This window comes from Thunnus thynnus, chromosome 4 (genome assembly GCF_963924715.1).
Source record: "Thunnus thynnus chromosome 4, fThuThy2.1, whole genome shotgun sequence".
Taxonomy (NCBI): domain Eukaryota; kingdom Metazoa; phylum Chordata; class Actinopteri; order Scombriformes; family Scombridae; genus Thunnus; species Thunnus thynnus.
The window spans coordinates 31,540,032-31,561,213 of NC_089520.1; the positions used below are offsets into that span (position 1 = coordinate 31,540,032).

General features: G+C 40.3%; 1 protein-coding gene across 9 annotated transcripts in view; it reads right to left on the reverse strand.

The window, feature by feature from the left end:
* The window catches only part of LOC137182058 (band 4.1-like protein 1), an 80,489-nt gene that overhangs the window by 7,674 nt on the left and 51,633 nt on the right, over positions 1-21,182 (reverse strand). For 2 of the 9 annotated variants that reach the window (XM_067588321.1, XM_067588322.1), the window contains exons 5-19: positions 20,484-20,526; positions 20,208-20,283; positions 19,635-19,853; positions 19,172-19,259; positions 18,921-19,073; positions 17,013-17,110; positions 16,192-16,367; positions 15,456-15,664; positions 12,367-12,516; positions 11,002-11,088; positions 9,338-10,741; positions 7,439-7,489; positions 4,532-4,891; positions 3,909-4,037; positions 1,245-1,304 (exon numbers count right to left, since the gene is read on the reverse strand). In XM_067588321.1, coding sequence (XP_067444422.1) covers positions 1,245-1,304; positions 3,909-4,037; positions 4,532-4,891; positions 7,439-7,489; positions 9,338-10,741; positions 11,002-11,088; positions 12,367-12,516; positions 15,456-15,664; positions 16,192-16,367; positions 17,013-17,110; positions 18,921-19,073; positions 19,172-19,259; positions 19,635-19,853; positions 20,208-20,283; positions 20,484-20,526 — 3,303 coding nt within the window. The remainder of the gene's footprint in view (positions 1-1,244; positions 1,305-3,908; positions 4,038-4,531; positions 4,892-7,438; positions 7,490-9,337; positions 10,742-11,001; positions 11,089-12,366; positions 12,517-15,455; positions 15,665-16,191; positions 16,368-17,012; positions 17,111-18,920; positions 19,074-19,171; positions 19,260-19,634; positions 19,854-20,207; positions 20,284-20,483; positions 20,527-21,182) is intronic. The other 7 variants (XM_067588324.1, XM_067588323.1, XM_067588326.1 and 4 more) reach the window with 7 other exon arrangements.

The window sequence follows — 21,182 nt, forward strand, 5'->3', positions numbered from 1 at the left end:
AATAGTTTTGTATTATTAAAATGATGAAACAAGGTATTTTTGTCTCAGCTGGCTGAAGGGGCATGTCAGTGTCTTGTTTGATTGACAGCAGCTGTCAGTATGCTGGTGTTGCACTGTAGGGAACAAACACAAAGTCAACAAACTGCTGGAGCTACAAGTCATGAACAGACAGCGTGTCGCTAACAGGGATTTTGAAGAGCAACAACTGAACCAGCATCTAACCGGACCGAAGTGACAATTGCTGATACATTTACATGCTGTTTAATGTGCTGCATCTTGGCTCGTCCAACAAGCTAAGGTGCAGGACAAGACTTGTGTTCATGTTTGTAAGTTAGATAAGAAGGAGACTTTAGCAGGAAAGCTCATGTGGGTTGTTGTTCAGAGTCTGTAGCTCTTGTGTTGTGTAGCAGGATGCTATCAGGCTTAGTGTGACCGTCTGCTCTGTCTATGATTGATTTGATTTGCTGTATCAAAATAAGGTCTCCAGCTATGTAGACAGATAACAGAACAGTATGTTCCCCAATTAATGCATAACTATGGGGCACCATCATGAAATCAAAGAATTTAAAATACAAATGTCTCCCTTTTGGTTTCTGATCAAAGGAGAACACAGGATAAGTGATTCATGAAGCAGATATGCTCTAATTTCAGTTGGACACTATGTATCATTTGGTTATTGCAGATATACTTGCTTTTGCGAAATTATCAGGTGAGCCCCATGCCCTTTTAAAAATAGGAAGAAGTGCAATGACATATGAATGATGAATAACGATGAAATAACACATTTACAGGAAAATGACAGTAACAAAATAAGAGTTTGAGAAAGTTATGCTCAGAGTTACTAATTAGCACAGAAATTAGAGTAGAGAATCAGAGTAGTCAGAGTTATCCCCAGCATTAGGAAAATTCATGTACTCATCTAAATGCTCCTAACCACAACTACTGGCCTAGTTTCCCAAATCTGAGTCATAACCATGACATCAAATGCCACATCCTGTGAACATTTGGCAGACACAGGACACAGACAATGCAGATGTCTTTCTGACGTTAATTATTTTTCTATTTATTCAGAGGGATATGAAGTAAAGGTCAAGTCTAAAAAAGGGGACAGCAACAGCACAATGGCTGCAGTTTTTTACTCTGCCGCCGCCACCACACACACACACACACACACACACACACACACACACACACACACACACACACACACACACACACAGTCACCACACTGATGTGATACTTACAGGGGAGCCATTTTCTTTAGGGGCAGCAGGAGCCTCTCGCGGGCTGACGACTCCGTAGTTCTGAAGGAGAGAGAGAATACTACTTGTACATACTACTACTTGTAAACATACTTGTGTGCAGTGAGCTACATTAAAGAAATGCATTAGGTGATCATATAGAGAAACATTACTATGGGTAATCAGCATAAAGTTACACATCATTAAAGGAGCCACACAAAAAAATATATAGCCGAAGTTGAAAGGGTTTAAGGGACACAAGCAGGAAACAACGAACATATTTCCGGAGAAGGTATGGTGTTTACTTCTTGTTTTACTTTTGGTATTATTTGTATAATATAATATTTATCTGTAATGTGCTAAAATGCAGAGGTCAACAAACTGACTCATTAATGTCTATACAGTCATATCTATCCAACTTGCTAACGTTAGATAGCTAACGTTAGCCACCATAAGCAACTGGTCGTGCTGACTAGCTAAGGTCGAGAAGCAGCAAAACTCCAATAGTGCATTATATTGCTTAAAATTGTTTTTGTTCGAGGAAGAATGTGTTATTTCTTCTTTATTGTCCTGCAAAAGTCTTTAAAGCTGCACTAGGTATTTTTATCTTAACAATGGGCCAAATGATTATGTGTAATGTGAAAGATGTCACTTGAAGTGACACCAAATCACTGTTTTAATTCTCCTTCAGCTTTACTGTTTGGTTGATTCTCACTGCTCTCCTCAACATTGTTTCCAGCAGGAACAGGTAGCTGTTTTCAGCAAAGTGCTCTGATAAACCCTCTGTGTGCTACCTGCTCACCTCCAAACTGCAGACAAACAAAAACTAGCTGGTGAACACAGCTGGGTATTTAGCAGCTAAAGAGCCAGATTCCTGCCAAGGGATAAGGCCAAACCAGAGCAAAAAGGAGCAGGAATATTGGACTTTCAATTATCAGGTTGCTAAAAACATGAATTCTTCAGTTGCTCCATGTCTTCTGGATGTGTAGGCGACTGTGTGCTAACACTTCACCAACTGTCAACTTTAAAAGGTCTCCAAGTGCAAAAACAAGTTGAGTAATGCTCCTTAAAACAACAAAATGCTGTGTACTATGATTATTTATATACTGTATATTTGAGCCACAAACTCCTGCTTTATTTTAGTATTGTATACATTTATTCAACTAATCATCTTTAAAAATTATGATTTAATGATAAGCAATAAAAATTTCTTTAGCATTTAAAATGAATCAGTGACAATGCTTTGCCTCAATACCTTGTCAAAGGTTTTGTATTGTATTTCATAGCGGTGACTGATAATCAAACCAATATCAGCACGTGTATATTTGATGACTTGTTTATGAAGGCAATCCTCAAGCTGAACAAATTCACTTTCGTACAGTCTGGTGGCAATGCTACCCAATTCAAAGCCCGTCACTGACATGCAGACAGCTGGTACAGAGTCACAGGCCGAGCCTTTGTGCTGTTGAGGAACAGATATGACATGTCTCCCTCTGCTGGCACAACAATGTCAGTGCTGGAGATCTTTGCCTGCCTATAGATGATGTCATCCTCCATTTGCTGCAGATACATACACACTACCGTGGCTTACACTGACATCTTTGAAAATGTGACTGAACACTGAGCTGCCACTTCAAAGGCACCCTCTCCACATTACTGCCTGAGTTCATCCACACCATTAGCTAAATGGCTGAAGAGCCCAGCATTTTAATAAATCACCTATGGGACAGGAAGCCTGCATTCAATTGCCTCTGGAGATGAATGGGATTCCCACCTGGTTTCATCATCCTCATTAATACACTGTCAATACTTTAATCACTCCATAATAATGCTATTATGTCATCTATGTCTGGGGAATACAGCTTTCACTGTAGAAGAAAATGTCTCTTCTTCTAATCAAGACCAACTCCAGAGCTCTGCAAAAATATTTGATTCTTCATTGCTATTCGTTTAGGTGATTTGTTGGGTGACTGACGGGATTGATCCTATGGTGAGTATTGTCCTAACTTCACCCTGTAAAACTGTAGCTTAAAATGTATCAGCAGTATGTATAAAATATGACACAAAGAAAAGCTGCATATGATAAATCCAACATTGTAAAAACAATTAAATATAAAAAAAAAAAAAACGTTAAAAAAATTGTTTGACTTTTAACTTATTCGCTTTCACTGAGAGTTAGACGAGTAGATTGATATCACTCTCATGTCTGTGGGATAAATATGAAGCTATAGTCAGTAGCCACTTAGCTTAGCTTGACATATTGACTGAAAACAGGGGGAAAAGTAACAAAATCCACTTACTAGCACCTAGCTCACTAATTAACATGTTCTGTTAATATGTTCTTTGTTTAATTCATATAAAAACCGAATTGTAAAAACAACAGTAACTTCCACAGTTGCCAGTTGCCAGGCAACTCAAGGAAGTCACTGCACCCAGCCAAAATATTTTTATAGTTTCTTTATGCTAAGCTAACATGCTGTCGGCGGTAGCTTTATATTGAATAGATATGAGAGGATTATCCATCTTCTCATCTAACTCTCAGCAAGACAGCAAATAAGTGTATTTCTCAAAATGTCAAACTATTCCACAAATTCACAGCAACATATTATACATGACAATACAGTAATGTTTGCCATTGCAGATTCAATCTTCTTGTTGTTGCTTTACCTGTGGTGAGACATTCATGATGTTGGGGTGGACTTCTGATCCATTCGTATGCGTCTCTGTCTTGCTGCCGGCCCTCTTGAGCATTTGGGCCATACTCACAGCACTGGGGTCTCTCTTTGCCACTGGAGGCTGTGTAAAACACAAACAGCATGGTCAGACAACAGCAAGCACCACAACAAGACGCCTGAGGATGTAGGACAAATGACACATCGTTTATGAGCAGCATATTTTTCAGAGCAAAGCATCTGAATTCTGTAAGCTTAAAAAAAACAAAGTCTGAAATACAATTCTTTTATTATGTTGTTTTGCTTGATGACTGCATGCAAATTATGATGCAGCGACAGTGAAATTCAAAGAAACATTTAAGCAATTTAAAATAAAATGAATTAAACATTCAGAAAAGAATACATCAAAAAACTAAATGAATCAATTAACAAAACAAAACAGACTAAAATGTGGACAACAAAATAAAACATGAACAAAATTCTAACACAATGAGAAAAAATAAGAAAGCGTAAAAAAATAAGAAGTGCATGTGCTGGTAGTTATGGCACTCAGTCCAGCCAGGCAGGGTGAATCCAGTAGGTGATGGTGATGAAGGATGAATACATTCATCTCTCTACCTCATGATGCATGCCCTCCTCAGGAAGCTTCTCCTCTATGGGAGACTTGTCCCGGGACCCCATTAGACGCGCAGAGTAGAACCTGGAGGTTTCCTCAAAGTCCTCCCGGCCCACTTCGGGATGTCGATCCCTCTCTCCCAGCTCCGACATGCCTTTAGAGAAGTCCTCCATGCCGGAGTGGAGATCTGTGATGACAGTGAAGTCGACCTCAGCCTCTAGGCTGGATGTGGAGCTGACCGTCATGCTGGAGCACTTGCGTTCGATGCCCAAGTGGATTTCCCTCATGCAGGCCACGGTGTCCCTCTCCTGCTCCTCCTCTGAGGCTACGCTCTGCTGGGGCCTCCTGTCACTGAGCTCCTTCTGGTGCAGGTACAGATAGAGGATCACACTCTGAGGTTACATAACTTCAGACTGATGACGTAGATGACATGGAATGGGATGGAAGTATCATCCTTATGTTTGAAGGTGGTGTGTATGCCGGGATTCATGGAGGATCCAAAATCAAATCCACTGTACATGCAGTGTATCAACCCGGTCTCTTCAATCTGCATACAAATAACACGACTTCACACTGTCAAATTGCATGCAGTGCATACGCCAATCCTTCCCAGCATTCCCAGAGCAGATGCGTCCCCAGTCTCATATTAAAACGTGTGATGGCTACATCGGTCTCGGTCTGTCAAATTTATTTCATTGCAGCAAAAGCAAAAAAATGTCTGACATTCTTTTCATTCTCAATAGAAAATGCAATATTTTAAAAAGTTTCAACATCAAAATGCGTTTTGATAACAAAAACAAAACTATTACTGAGAATTGAAGAATTAAAAGACAACCATAACACAGTGACAGTGAGGAAAACACTTCTGGGTGGTAAGTCCTCCAGTCAGCCAATCACAAAGCTTCAAATTCTGAATTTCAAATTCAAGTCATCCCAGGGGTGCTCAAAAATCTAAGCTTTTATTGAAAGAACATCATCAAACCATTAAATAAAATAACACAAGTAACATAACAGCTCTGATAACTACACAATGCAAAGACAATGATTACGCAACTATGTGGTTTCAGTGACAGCAGCATCCATAGCAACCACCATAGATAGCAACAATAGAAAGCCTGCAAGAATGTCCCATGATAACTGACAAACTAAACATCATATACATTCACTGAACGAAGATTATGAAAGTAAAATGCACATATCTCACTAGAAATGTTATCAAAACACATGTTAATGCTGAAACTATCTTAAAATATTGCATTTTCCACTGAGAATAAGGAATGTCCGCCATTTTTTTTGTTTTTGCTGCAATGAAAGAAACTTGACAGTCACATGATGTGGACACAGACCGTCATAGCTATAACACCTTTTGATGTGAGACTGGTCTCTGGTCTGGTGTGCTCTCCACAGAAGTTGATGGGAAGGATTGGCGAATCACCTGCAAGTAAAATTGGACTTTGGTGTATGCACTGCACGCACTTTGAAAGTGTAAAGTTAAGATATTGGTATGCAGATTGAAGAGACTGGGTTGAATGTATAATGAACATACAGTAGAAAATCATAGAGCATGCAACAGTGTCAAAAATGAACAACTGCAGGATGATGAATGGGTTTGAATTACAACACTGGTTCCAAACCTGTGGGTTTGGACAAGGGGTTGCTTCTATTTTGTGAATTACTGGACCCTACAAAGGTAAAAGACTTTTTGACATCCGCTTTACTATTAAAAATGATTATGCCATAGAAATATAGTGCTTTTTAAATATGCAGTTACAACAAAACCAAGATAAAAACCAAACTGCAGTAATTGCACACTGCAGCCAACCATCGCTAACCTTAGCTAAAGCTAAATTTACTTATTTAAAACTACTTTACTGACTACTTACTTAATTTTTATGTAACTGAAATATATCTATTCCACCCTGATGAACTGACATCTTCAATTCAATTTCTTATTTCAAATAACTAAAATGAGTCAGTATTGAAATCCAGTTATGATGGAGAAAATAACAGTAAATGGTAACTAGCTTAGCAGATCTCAGTTGCAATCTCTTCTGTTGACTAGTGGAATTAATTTGATTGGTGTGGTTATGACACCTTTGAATAACTAAAATAGCTAGACACCCACAGCAAAACTGAGATGCATTTAATCACAATGAGCTATGGACTGTAAATAATCAAAATAAAGTTTATGTTCTTAAATTATTTAAATGGACAAGAAAGCTGAAATAACTCTTTTTTTTTTTGGACTGCAGTTTCTCACAGCATTCTCTGAAACTCATCCAAAGTCAACATCCATGCAGTATCGGGATTTTTTGGTATTATAGGTTCTATGGCAATTGAGTAGAATAATCAGCATAAAAAGGCATGAAATAAAGGCATTAAAATCTTCTTATCCATTATGTTACATTTTTCAGAGATACTGCTCTCTACCTTTGTAGGCAACAGGCCTCGAAAAGCATTCAAATAAAACAAGGGGGAAAAAATGATGAGGGCTGGGAAGCAAAATAGTTGGTTTAAGCCGTTGAATTACAATGAAGCTCCCCTGTCAGCCAATTTAAAATAATTTAACTTATTATTTTAAGTAATTACTTTAATTGTGTATTACAAGTTCTATTGCTAATTAAATCAAAATAAACACTGGATCATGCCAGCAATAGCCAAGTGCAAGGGATTCTGTCATCAACCCACGCATTCAATTCAAGCTCTCATCATGGTGATGGATGGAGGCAGCTGAGTAGCCAGTGAAAAGTAATACATTTCATCCTTTACAGCTTTGGGCTATTTTTTTTTTTTATGTATCAGAAGAAAGTGATGCAGTCAGTTAGGAGACATGCAGTTTACCCACGAGGGAGAGGAAAAGAGATGATGGGTGTAGCATATGAAGGAGGGTTTAAATACAAATGAATAACCTTGAAATCAGCAAACGGTGCTTCGTAAATGGAAGGAGTAGAGACAGGCTCCTGCAGGGGGAAGCAGAGGAAAGAGCACAGAGAGCATCTGAAGGTTAGCACAAGCTGAAGTGGACTGACAGACCACCACACAGACACAAATCTTAACAGCAGAGCTTGACTGAGGTCTGAAAATATGAGTTCAGTATGTTCTGAGCTCAAAATATTTCAGTCCAAACCTAAACTGGGATCCTGGTTTACTGCTGATTAAGAGTCCAAATCTGAGTATAGCCGAAAACTGCAAGTGGTTTGCTAATAAGTACCTACTAAATCAGTATTTTTAATGTCTTTTAAATGACTCAAAACCCAAGTTTAGGTGAGAAATTCAGCCAGACCCAATCCAAGCCCACTGGGTCTGTTCAGATCCAGTCAGGTCCAAATGGATTCAGGCTAAAATTTCGAGCCGTACTCAGAGGACAGAAAGGAGGTGAGCTTACCACAACAAAAACAACATCTACAGCCAAGTTTCATTGTTAGAATTAGCAGAGGCAGGACAAGAGAATCATGCAGTTTGTATAATGAGCAGGTTTTCAGCATAGCAGCAGCCACTCATTGAACAACTTGATGTAACACTACGCACCTTGAATTTCAACAAGTGAGCATTCAAAAAATATTGTTAAAGTCCAATAAAAAGGTGCCACGGTGCATTTCAAAGCCTGTCAAAATGACTGTGAGAGCGGGTCCACATGTTTGGAAGAGCACGTAATATTTTCCCACACTCCCCGAGTTCAATCTGATCTGGATATGATTGTCACTCACCAGTGAGGTCGTTTGCACACTCAGAGCTAACGCAACACCTCTTCTCATGCCTGTTTAATCCAATATATGCAAGCGCTTGACTCAGATGAAAAGGTTGGAAATGATGAAAGCTGTCATGTCTATTCACTTGAAATTCCTTTCATTCCAGTGCCAAACGCGTGCAAGCTCCTAATGATACCAACAGTGAAATGAAAGCAGCAAATCTGACTGTCAGGCACTGAATTGTGGTGTCTGGCTGCTCACTGCCTACTGGGGTTTCACAGTTGGAGGAACCAATGTGTGAAAAAGTGCTTGGCTTTCTATCCAGGTGAGGTTGAGGGGGAAAAAAAGCATCTGATTTATGATTCATTATTACCACTCTGAATAATCAAGGGGCATTTTTTGAATTCTGTTGATGTGAGTTTATTAATTTGATGTAGTTTCTCAATGATCTGTGCCCAAACCAATTCTATACTCCATTTATCTCCAATTTTGGGAGATAATAGCTGTCTGTGATAAAGTAATGAATGACAGTACTTTTCACCCTTTCTTCCGCAAATGAGTGATTACATTTGTAGCATTAGTATGCAATAAACTGTTTGTTTTGTGTTTCCACTTTGAAAATGGCATGGAGATGTGCAAAAATCATCAGAGCAATGATAATATGTGAGCCTTTCTTTCCTTGCCACACTCTGACAGGGAACAACGTGAGCAGGAAGCCAATTTAAGGCTCACAAGTTAGAGAAGAGTGAAGACAAACCAACAACCAAAACATGAGATATTGATTTTTTTTTTCTTTTTTTTTTTTTTTTTTACTTTCACAGTAAGTGGTGAGCTGTACTGTTCAGATTTGCCAAACAGTGTGTTGCATGTTTAGGACAATGGGAGGGGATAAATTGGGTTGCTATGTAGGGAAAAGTCCAAACTTTTTACGGGCAAATGCACTGACGGAGTAAAAGTACCACTCCGCCTGCTCTTCATACAGGAACGTACAGTAAAGATGGATGAGTGTTTCAAGTCACTGAAAACGTAGAAAAAAAGAAAAATGGCGTGCGAGTCTGTCTGAAGCTCATGCGATGCTTTATTTCCAATGACTGAATAGCAGATGCCAAGCAGAGTTACCGAGTGTCTCTTCTTGGCTGCGTCCAGGCTTGGCTCCCTGCCAGCATTTCGGCTGTTCCGCAGTATTAGTCCAGACTCCCTGGCCTTCTGTGTTTTCACTGGCGGGGCTGGAGGAGCCATTTTGGGAAGCACTGAAATCTTTGAGCCGAACGATTGACTCTCTGTGGGTCCTCTACCAGTCTGATAGCTATCTTCAGGTTGTTCTGTTTTCGCGGTGCCCTCCAGATCTGCTGTGAATGCTGGATGGAAGGCGGAAACGTCAGTCCAGTTCATGTCTGATGATCCCTCTGGAGAGCCGACTGACCAGCGGTATTCTCTTCTGATGGCTCGTGTGGGCTCGTCCTGTCCTGACCTGTCCCTTTCATCCTTACACGCTATGCTCTTTGACCGTTCTGGCTTAAGAGGAACAATCCTGGTGATTTCCGACTGGTAGCTGCCCGACAGCCGGTTGAGAGACGTCCTCTGACCTCTGTCTCCCAGGACAACCTCAATATCCTCTCCCCCAGAACTGCTGATCTTTCTCTCATGTGTTCTGACCTGTCGCAGTTTTACCTCTGCTAGCTCTTTATTGTCAATAAGGCCCTTCCCTCTTACCTTCATCACACACTCCCCTTTAACACCTGCCAATGAACTATCGTGTTCTACCTTTCCAGGTCCATTCACTGAGCCTAAATCGATGTCTGCTGCCCCAACTTGACTCACTTTTCTCTTTACCTGTTCTGTTCCTTGAATGGAGATCTCCCTACTCTCTCCTATTGATATATCCTCCTGTTTGCTGTCTTCATAAACGCTGACAGACTGATCCTTTCTTGATCCCTGATCATCTTTCATCATCACCAGCGAGGATGATTCACTATGATTTCCTGTTTCAGACATTTTCTCCGATTCTGAGCCCTCATTTTCTTCTCCAGATGAATCACTGCCTCCTTTACTGTAGGTGAGCTCTGCAGGCATTCCCAGGTTTAAGCTCTGGGGTCTTCTCTTTTTCCTTGGTTTAGAAGATGTGCATTCCTTTATCTGGTGCGGGCCTGGGGCTTCATCATTGTTTGCCTCAGGGTCTGAGGCTTGAGATGCTGTACTTTGAGATTTGTCTTGAAACAAGTCTGCATTCTCAGATAATTGAATCACAAAACGACTTTTGTTTGTCGGCCAAGGTTCAGAGTATACATCTGCCTCTCTGGACAACTTTGTTGACGGAAATTCATTAATATGGCTTTTCATTTCTTTTCTGTCAGACCCTGTTACCTCAATATGTATCATCTTGGCAACGTCTATCTCTTTTTCCAGCTCCTTTTTCTCCCATGAGGAATCAGATGTGAGAGATTTGTTCTTTTCTTCTGCCTTCCAGTCATGGTCCTGTTGATAAGTTTCTTGTTTTTCAATCAATACCCACTCCTCAGAGCCCTACATGTTGGTATAGATTAAACACAGTTAGACATGCCAAGCACAGCTGCTGCAGATAATGAAATCTCCACAATCATTTGAATGGTGAAGTTTGGGTAACCATGCATTTGTATTTACGGATTAATTATACGATATGTCATCGTATTTTCTTAAATAAGAGATCAAAGACATATGAGTGATAGTATTGCACAGTGGGCAGTACATTTCACCAAACCACAAATGTTATATCTATGAAAGATGAAGAGTGAGAGATGTGCAACCTCAGGTGAAGTCACCAGAGTCTTCTGGACGAAACCCTCAACAGAAAGGTTGTTAACAGGGTCCTTTCCCACCGCTCGGCCCACCAACTGGCCGACACGAGGCAGAGGAGAGAGTTTAAAAAAGAAGGAAGAACAGCCATTAGAGCTCAGACTTGAAATGAGAGAGTAGGAAGATGCACAACAAACCATTTCATGCAAGACAGACGGCAAATGGCAGAAAATGGAAAAGGCAGAAAGAATCTGTGCTAACAGGAATTATTCCGAAGAAACTTTTTAATGAAGTTCAAACTAAAAACATGTAATCCTGTGTACCTGACAGCCACTAAATCCACAATACCAAATCAGCAGACATTTGCAATGCAAATATTTTTTCTGTAACTACATCAAAGGGTTGAGTTCCATTGAATCTCTTGGAAACATTCAAGAGCACCAAGACTTTCTCAACCTTCGACTGTCAGTCAAACAGAATAATAATCCCCCCTCTTTCCTGGAATAAGACACACGGCAGATTAGATTTTCTGCCGCAGACAACGTTTGACATTCTATGGGCATAATCTGCTTGTCCCAGACAGCAGATGAGAAATTGTCTGAGGACCAGCAAAGACAGAGCTATAATATCTGAAAACTGCAATCTTACTGCTCTATCTTCAATAGCGTAATTACCAAAATGTGATCAAAGCTCAAGAGCTTCCGTGATCTGGCATAAAGAAAACTCTGTCTCTGTTAGGCAATCAAGGAAAAAAGATAACTGATAATTACTGTATTTCTCAAGTGCCTCACATTGAGTAAGTATCAAAAACATCTTGAAACTAATCTCATCAAGATGCTTCCTTCTGTGCTACTTGTCAGTCATCTTCAAGTACCTCTGAGATATTGTCTGAATTATTCTGGTACACCAGAGATAGGCAGAATGCCTTCATTATACACACAGATCTTAAAATAAACTGCAGGCTGGTATGTTTGTTCCTGTGAGCAGTAATATCTTTGCACAGAAGATACCTGTTTGAACTGTCTGTAGGACAAAAAATTATGTAACCAGAACTTTCTTCACCAATCATGTTTGTTTGTTCTTTTGTTTACAGTCTTACAGGTGCAGTATATCTTCAGGGTTGAAATATTCAAAGATAATGATAAGAGAACACAAAAAACCTGCAAGACAAGTGTCTCCATGTGACATAAATATGACTCGTTTTGCCTCGAGTCAAGCAGTCAGAAGAATTCAACATGACAGCGGCCAGACTGGAACATCAATGCCCTTTAATGGAATGTCAAGCATCAGAGTTCGCTGGATATGAGATATTGACCATAGTGTACCTTAAAGCCAACAGACCCCAACCCCCATCCCCTCCTTGATCCCCAACTCACAGCCTTTTTCTCTGGTGTGCCGGTTGGGGAGGTTGCTGACAGACGCTTCTCGCGGTTCATCAGCTTGCTGTTGGGCTCCCTCAGGGCTCTCTTCAGCTCGTTGATACTGGCCTGGTGCTTCAGCAAGACGTCCTGCGACTTATCCAGAAACTGCAGGGAAATGTATGGAAGAAGAAAAATAAAAACAGAAAGAGCAAAGGGCATTAGCAGGATTTTTCATCAGCTGTGCTCACATCAACACATCACACGTTGCTGTCTGATATGCACGACTGAACAGGCTATGAGATAATAAAGCATATACACAGAAGATACAATGTAAATTGCTTATGCTAACTAGAGGTTATGCTAGTGTTTTACCGCTCTGTGCTGTAGCTCATGAAGAAATGAGATTTAAGATGCTACTGAAGCCCACAGAAAACAAAGAACAAGTATAGTTACAACAGAATTAGTTTTTAAGACACGAACGAACACGACAATCAAGGCGCTTATTGCATAGTAGAATAAATGAATGAAGAAATGAATATGTAACTTATATTAACTTTGTTTACTAATTAAAATTCTACATTTATTTTGTTTGTGTGGTGGAAAGTAATTATGTACATTCCCTCAAGTGTTGTATTTATGTACAATTATTGAACATAACAGTATTATTGACATTTTCTGCTACTTTATGCCTCTCCTATTAGATATTGTACTTTTCACTCCTCTACACCCTTCCGATAACTGTAGTTACTAGTTAGTTTACATATTAGGATTCTTCATTCAAAAAAATATATAATAAGCTTATAAAATGCAGTTCATTGCAAAACATTAAACCAATGGTTGGTCCAGTGGTTTTTGGCAAAGAGCAGTATCTAGTTGTGTCTCCATGTCATGTTTCAGATGTCGATGCATTTCCAGCAAAGAGACATTCCCCCCCTAAGCTTCTCACATATAAAAATGTAAAATACTGTATAATGATGTAAAATGTCATCAGTAGGGGAATAACAACGCAGTCATTTGCAGTCTTTTTTACTGTTTAAGGTTCCTTATTTACTCCTTTTCAGGTGTAAAATACGCAGCACATGTTTTCAAGCTTCACCATCTTTGATTTGTATTGTAGGTTTTCTATGAACCACTTTGATAGTCTTGTTTTAGCAGACCCTTATTTACAGAAAACTAAATAGAAGACAGAATAAAGAATGTCCACATTAAAATAAAGTCCAAATTGGAATCATATTTTTTATGACCTTGTTTGGCCACACAAACCCACATTTTATAGCAAATGTGGTGAATACTGCTGTTCAGTTGCATTTTATAACTTCAAGTGGTACTACTAGGCTGCATGAATGCTAATAAAGTCAAAGGAAAGAGACAACCAGAGGTAGATAGACTCAGATCCACATTGAACAGCATCTTTCAGTCACAGGGGACATTTTTCTGCAGAACAAGTGCTTTTACTTTTGATACATTAAGTACATTTTGCTGATAATATTTCTGTACTTCATAGTAGTATTTAGAATAATAGAGTTAAATTTGTAATTGAGTATTTTTACATTTTTTTGCCATTACTTTTACTCAAGTAAATGATCTGAGTACTTCTTCCACCGCTGAATAGAGAGTATAATATCCCAAAATATAGCTTTATAGGCACTTGGGAAATAAAAGGGATCATTTCTGTCTCATGTCTACAGTAAAGAGGTATTTCACCTGAGACTTTCAAAGCTAAATATTAAGTATTAAGTATTCTACTCATGGCTGGTAGATGTTTTAAATCTCCTCAACATTTCAAAAGAAATACAAAAACATTCCTTGATCCAAGGCTGTAGATGCAGACAAATCTCACTCTGTAAAAACCCCTGAAGAACAGCGGCACACACACCAACAGTACAAGGGCTGAAGACAGGAACCTGTACCTCCTGTTTGTGCCGAGGTGTGGTCTCCTGGTCCAACTGAGAGAGCTGAGTTGGGGCAGGAGAATGGGCAAGCACGACAGGTGAAGAGTGCAGGGTCAGAGAGTGCAGGAACAAGGTGCAGAGACAGGATGGTAGAAGGAAGGTCAATAAGGGAGACAGGCAGACAGACAGACTGGAAGGCTAGATTTGGCCATTTGTTACCATGCCAAGACAAAGTTGATCATTTGGAAATTATTGAAAATACATCCCAGTAGACATTTTGTAATTGAACAGATATTGATATGGCATGCAAATATAGCACCAAAATAAAAGTTGAGTGTTGTTGTAGTTGTCACAGCTGCTCTTATTAATTGTGAATAAAGACAGAAGTCTCTCTTATATAAATGCAGTGTCTAAAGCTTTTTTAGTATATCAGATTGTGAAAACTGAGCTTCAGCTGAACGTTGGCCCCATTGTACCAATCACTGTCTGTCAAATGTTTGCTGGGATGCTTAAATATGACAAATATGTCAAGACAACCTTTGCAGCCATCACTTGTTCATGTGGTGCAGTTTTGTTTTTTCTGTGATAAGTGTTGACTGCCACACTTAGACAAATACAGTGGAGGACAGGCAGAGAGAGTGAGATATAACTAGACAGATATAGTTCTACTTGGAGCAAGAAAAAAAAAAAGGTGGATGGACAAAGACAGGTATACAGACAGAGACCAAATCACCAGACACCAAATACCTCCTGTTTACTGTCAACTGGTGACCCAGCCTCCTCCTTTTGGCCAGCAAGAGTTAAAAAAGAAAAAGGATGTTAGGAACAGAGGACTTTCTCAGCATAATGAGAAAGGGTTAAAAACTGTAAAGCTGTTAGCAGGATTTATGGGCAGTGCAGTGTAAGCATATAAGCCTGAGTGAATAGGAGTGAAAGGAGAAGAGTTAGTAAATGCTAAATCCAGCAAAGCCACCACAGCGTTATGCCCATGCTGGATAAGCCTCAACTGCCCTGAGAAGCTTGCACTGCACCTATTTACATCAGCACCCCTGCAGTCCCTGCCATCCTCCCTGCCATCTCCATGTCTTCAAGTTGACTAAACCTCTATTCTCATAAAAGGATGATCCACACATTTGCATCTTTACATTTTTTATATGTTTGGAATGATGGAAATTCATGAAATGTCACAGTTGGTGAGGAAATCTAGGATACCATGATTTCTTTCTTTTTGCTTGGAGTGACATTGCCGTCATAGTCCTGCTCTTGGTCCTTGTCCTCCTCATCCTGCTCCAAACTCGGCTCCAGCTCTGTCTCCTGCTCATCCACAGAGGGGCTGTGGAGACGATGCTGTTCACTGATGCTGCGGTGGGAGAGGCCATCGTGGTTCTCACACATGGCTGATACCGGCCGTGAAAACTCTGCTGGTAACAAGAGCTCAATTATTACAAGAATTCAACTTACATGGCTTTGTAAAAGCAATGGTTTGACATTTTGGGAAATACACTTGTTAGCTTTCTTGCTAAGAGTTACATGAGAAGATTGATATCTGTCTGTTAAACATGAAGCTACAGCCAGCAGCCAGCTATATTAACTATTAACTAGCATAAAGATAAAAGATAAAAAAATCTGCCTATCAGCACCTTTAAAGCTCACTAATTTGTTTGTTTACGTACATAAATGAAGTGTAAAAACAACAGGGTTATGTTGTCTAGCGCCTCTTTGCCACCATTTCTAGTCTTTATGCTAAGCTAAACTAACCATCTCCTGGCTCCAGCTACATATTTAGCATACAGACATGAGTGTGCTATCGATCTTCTTATCCAACTCTTGGCAACAAAGCAAAAAAGCCTATTTTCCAACTATTCCTTTAAACTATTCCATCTCTGAGCTGCATTTTTGAAAACACAATCTTTAGACCCTCCATAAACAGATCTAATGGGGCTCTTACCTCCATCCAAGCTCCTGGAGAGCAAGTACCTCTTGCTGGTGGATCGCTCAAAGTGTGGAGCAGGCCGGTCTATAAGAGCGCTGGCCTGTCTGGTTTGAGCCTGTGTCCTTCCACTATATCGAAACTTTGAACCCATCACTAAGAAGCCCTTAGGAGGAGGCTCTGGAGATACCAACCTGGGAAAACAAAAAATGGTATCAGCAAACGTTTTTGACCATGTAATAAAAGCAACTAGACAATGACAGTAGGGCTGATGCTGGAATTGGAAATTGTTTCCATTATGTTACACTGAAAGTCTATTTCAAGCTAGCTTCTGAGTGCACATTTTCCACCTCTGCTCCCAGAGGAAGCCATCACATTAGAACCATCTTTGGCCAGCTGTTTCTCACCACATATGTGATCAAGATTTCCTCTGGGGTTTAGACCAGCCATGTTCAGCAGGTAAAGAATGCAAATTAATTTAAACTTAACACCTTAAGGCTAAGAAAAAGAAAAAAAATCAACTAGATCCACTAGTGTAAGTGCCTCATAGCATAGCAGCTACTTTGCCAGTTATATCATTCATTCATTGTATGTGTACATTGTTGTGTCATACCCCCTACACATTCCTGTAAAGCTGAATCAGTATTCATTACAACATCGCTTGTAAAGCCGAGGTGGCCTTGAACATAATACCGTCTGGGCTGTAGAGAGACTACTGTAAGTTTAACAAAGCACGGTGCTATGAACTCAATGTAGTTGCACCTGATGAAGCTGTTTTGTTTGCCCTGATAGGTGCTGAATGGAAAACCTTCCAACCATGAAAGTGGATCAATTCTTACCGGAAGAAGGTGTGATGCTCAATGCAGACCTTCCACAGCCTCTTGGCAGCTCTGTGGTTGGGAAGCTTAAAACCGATAGTGCTTTCAAACTGCTCGTACTAGAGGGGGGAGACAACAGGGAGAAATGTGAAGAAAATGTGAGCACAGCAGAATGTGAAGTTCCTCTGTTTTGCTGGAGGCCACCTCAGTATTTCACAGTGGACCACAGCTTAGGGCAACCTGATACATTTATAAAAAATGCAGTAAAAATACTAAATCTCATACCAGCATGAACACTGAACCCAGTCAATAAAGCAGACATTGCTTTGTGCTGGAATTAATACTACTGACCACAATATATAAGACAAAATATAAGCAAATACATTTAGAATGTGGATTGTGTTTTCCAATAAGCCCACCACTGCAGACTGGACAAAACAAACAAGATCAAGACAGAGGAAGGATAAAATCCAATGTTCAGACAGTGGGAGCAAAAAGGAGGAAAAGTATTTCATGGCTCTATATTTACACTCTTTATCCCTCTATTCTGGCTATAGCTGCAGCTGCAGCAGCTCTGTTAAAGGGGCTCTTTATTTGGCTCGATCACAGGCTCACTGTGCAGCTCTGTCACTTGACTGGGCCTGGCCCAGACAGTCTGTCACACTGAGGCTCAGCATGGATGATAAGCTGCAGCACTGCACAGCACAATGAGAAAGGCCAGAATATAGACCCTGACCGTCTGGAGGAGAAAATCTGGAGGTATAAGGCAGAGGATTTTACAGCCTTCTGCTCAGCACAACTGACCACACACCCATTTGTGCTGTGGCTTTCAATAGTAACAGCTGTAACAGAGCATCAGCTTTTAATGTTCTCAAAACGCCGAGGTCATGTCTTAAAGGAATAGTTAGACATTTTCGGAAATACGCTTATTCGCTTTCTCGCAGAGAGTTCGATGAGAAGATCGATACCACTCCCATGTCTGTATGCTAAATATGAAACTGGAGCCAGGAGATGGTTAGCTTAGCTTAGCTTAGCATAAAGACCGGAAGCAAGGGGAAACAGCTAGCCTGGCTCAGTCCAAAGGTAACAAAATCCACCTACCAGCACCTCTAAAGCTCACTAATGAACATGTTCTATGACCTTTGTTTAATCTGTACAAAAAACATTGTGTAAAAATGACAAGTTGTGGTTTTAGGGGGATTTCATTCAGGGCTATTTCTTGGCTGGGTGCAGCAACTCTCGATCTGGAGTCATCACTGTGAGATGCCAGGCAACCAGCGGAGGCTCCAGGAACCTGTAAAACAAAACTTCTATACTAAGGCTGCTGGCTGTAGCTTCATATTTACCATAAAGAACTAAAAGTGGTATCCATCTCCTCATCTTACTCTCAGCAAGAAAAAAGATAATGTATATTTCCTAAAATGTCAAATTATTCCTCTGAGAGAGCAGTGTGTTAGTATTACATTTCAATAAAACTGGGGAACTTGGAAGACATGTCTTTTAAAGAAAATAATGGCCAAAATTAAAGCAGCAGAGGCTAAGATATTCTAACTTTTAGTTCCCAATACGGGTCAAGATCGAAAAACAGTGAATCTAGTATTTCCCATAATGCAACCCAATAGAATCTCTTTGCTAGACCCTTCCTGCCTGGTTAACACTCTTTAAAGCTCCACACACACAAACAGATTGTAATGCAGGCTTTCTGTTACAAATTTGTAGTCTCTAAACTCAAGCCCAGATAATTATGATGACATCACTATGACATCATCAGGTTTATTTTCCCAGACTTAAAGCTCCTCTAGAGCTCCTCAGAAGACATTACGCAACTGTTTTCACAGGCTGAGTACCACTGACCATGGCTGTTAAATGGCTTTTGATTAATAAAATAGATGGATTGCTCCTTTAATTATCCTTCACCATACTGTGTACCTCTCCAGGTCGTATCTTGATGTAGAAGTTGCTCCTCTTATAGGAGATTTTAAGGATCTTTGGCCAGGCAAAGCGGTTGATCCTCAGCCGATCACGGTAAATCAGCAGGCCATTGGCACAGACACCCAGCATTATGTCAATCCCTTCAGAATCCTGCAGTGGAAAAGGGACAGCAAAGAAGCAGAAATCATTCATGGACATCCTTGAAACTCACTTTCATGTAAATTAAAATAACTTTAGAAACAGCCAACCTTAGCGTGATGGAGGTCTACCCCATACATGGACAGTTTCTTCGCATTCTCCAAGAAGTTAATTTCAGCCTCTGCTGGAGTCATACCCCTGTAGGCAGAATAACAATAATATCTGTAACCAACATCAACAGGCCGTCTTAAATAATAAACCCATAATCTTGCACAGTGGGAGCAGAATTATCTTGGTAATATGTTTGATATATTCAACTCTAAATTCCAAGCATTACTGTTGGGTGTATGCCAACAAACAATGCCAAATCAGAGTGTGTTTAAGACCCTCAAACTGAGAGTGTTCTCATGCTGGCAAGACTCATACTGTGAACATCTCAATGACAAACGGTACAGCAATGTGATGGCATCTATCAGATGGAGTATTTCAACACAAGGGATAACTCATCAGCCAATCATCCTAGGAGATTTGTGGAAAGATGAAAATCTGATTTAAAAAACAGTCCAGTAGTACTTGTAGTTTCGATGGAGCTCCATCACCCTCTCCTCCAGCTCGCGAGTCTGATTGGGGGCGAAGCGAAAATCGCTGACATAGTCGGAGCCATGGTCGTCCTGGTCATAGTCGCCCAGCTCGGCTTGAACGGTGTAGGAGCCCAGGAGGGCGTGAGTGACGAATGAGCACGGCAGTCGACCTGACAGCATGTCATCCCTCAGCTGCAGACACAGGTAGTATCTGTCAGATGAGACAAAAGGGGGGGAGAGGAGGGTGTTGGCAGTCAAACAAGCCTGAGCCAAGGCAAGCTCCAACAAGTATTCAGCGCAGTTAATCCATGGCAGTTAGTAGCATTCCAGGTCTAATCCTCGAAAGGAGAGAGGGATTTGGTTTGCTTTGACATGGGGGCAAATATGCCATGTAAATTTTTACAATATTTTTAAGTAAATACATCTTTAGCAACATATAAAAGGCAAATCATCTGCAGAACTGACACATGTAAGTAATTTCTCCTTTGATTAACTCTGACAGCACAGCCAGAGGAGTTACAACTGTTTATATTGTAAGAGTGTGTGTGGTAAAGATGTATTCTACCTGGTAATATCCTCAGTGAGCTGGGAGGGGTCTGGAGGGTAGAACTTGACAGCGAAGGCAAAGTGCCACGGAGAGTCTGTGGAGAGGTTACAATGAGAGCTGAGAGGTTAACTAACATATTAGTCTTAGGGGGAAAAAAAAGTAATTAGAAGTCAATGATGGAATTGTATTTATCCGGTTAACACAGGACTTTGCATCAGACAAATCAAATTTTATGACTTTACTAATTAATTTTTGAAATATTTATCATCTCAACTACTTGGAAAAGAAACTCACTGCGCATCTGTTTTTTGATCTCCTTGGAGGGGTCCAACCAGTTCTGAAAGACAGAAGGCAGAATTCACACAGGGCAGACTGGAAACATGGCTAATGCGCACCCTGGTGTCACATTTTGCTCTAATTGCCGTCAGTGTTCCTAATGAAAGCCTCTCCATATGGTTAAATAAAGAAACTGAGCCCTCCCCTGCTGAGCCGTTCAAACGTGCAGAGAGCAGATTTAATTCAAGCATCTGTTTCTTCATTGTGTTGTTAAATCACTGCCAGCCAGTTACCTATCTGATGTCGCATCTGATCGCTGAGTGAACCATTTCGCCAGTAGGGGCACCGTTCCTGATTCGGTTGCTAGAGCATCTCATCAGTGGTGCAGTGCACATTGACTCACTTGTAACAGAAGCTGTAAATCATGCTGTTTAGAGGCGCAGCAACACACTGACAGCAACTAATGAAATATTTCCCTGAAGTATTCTTACAAACAACCACCATCAACAGTTCCTAAAGATTTCTTGAGAAAAATCAACTTCTGTGCAAGAGAACAAAAACTTATAACTTAACTTAGTTTTAGTTAGTTTCTTTGTAAAGCATCTTTGAGCGCCTTATTACAATTCATCCTCTGAGGACCATGAATGTCTGTGCCAAATCTCAGCAATACATCCAATATCTGTCAAAACATCTCCTCCAAAACATCACAGCAGTCAT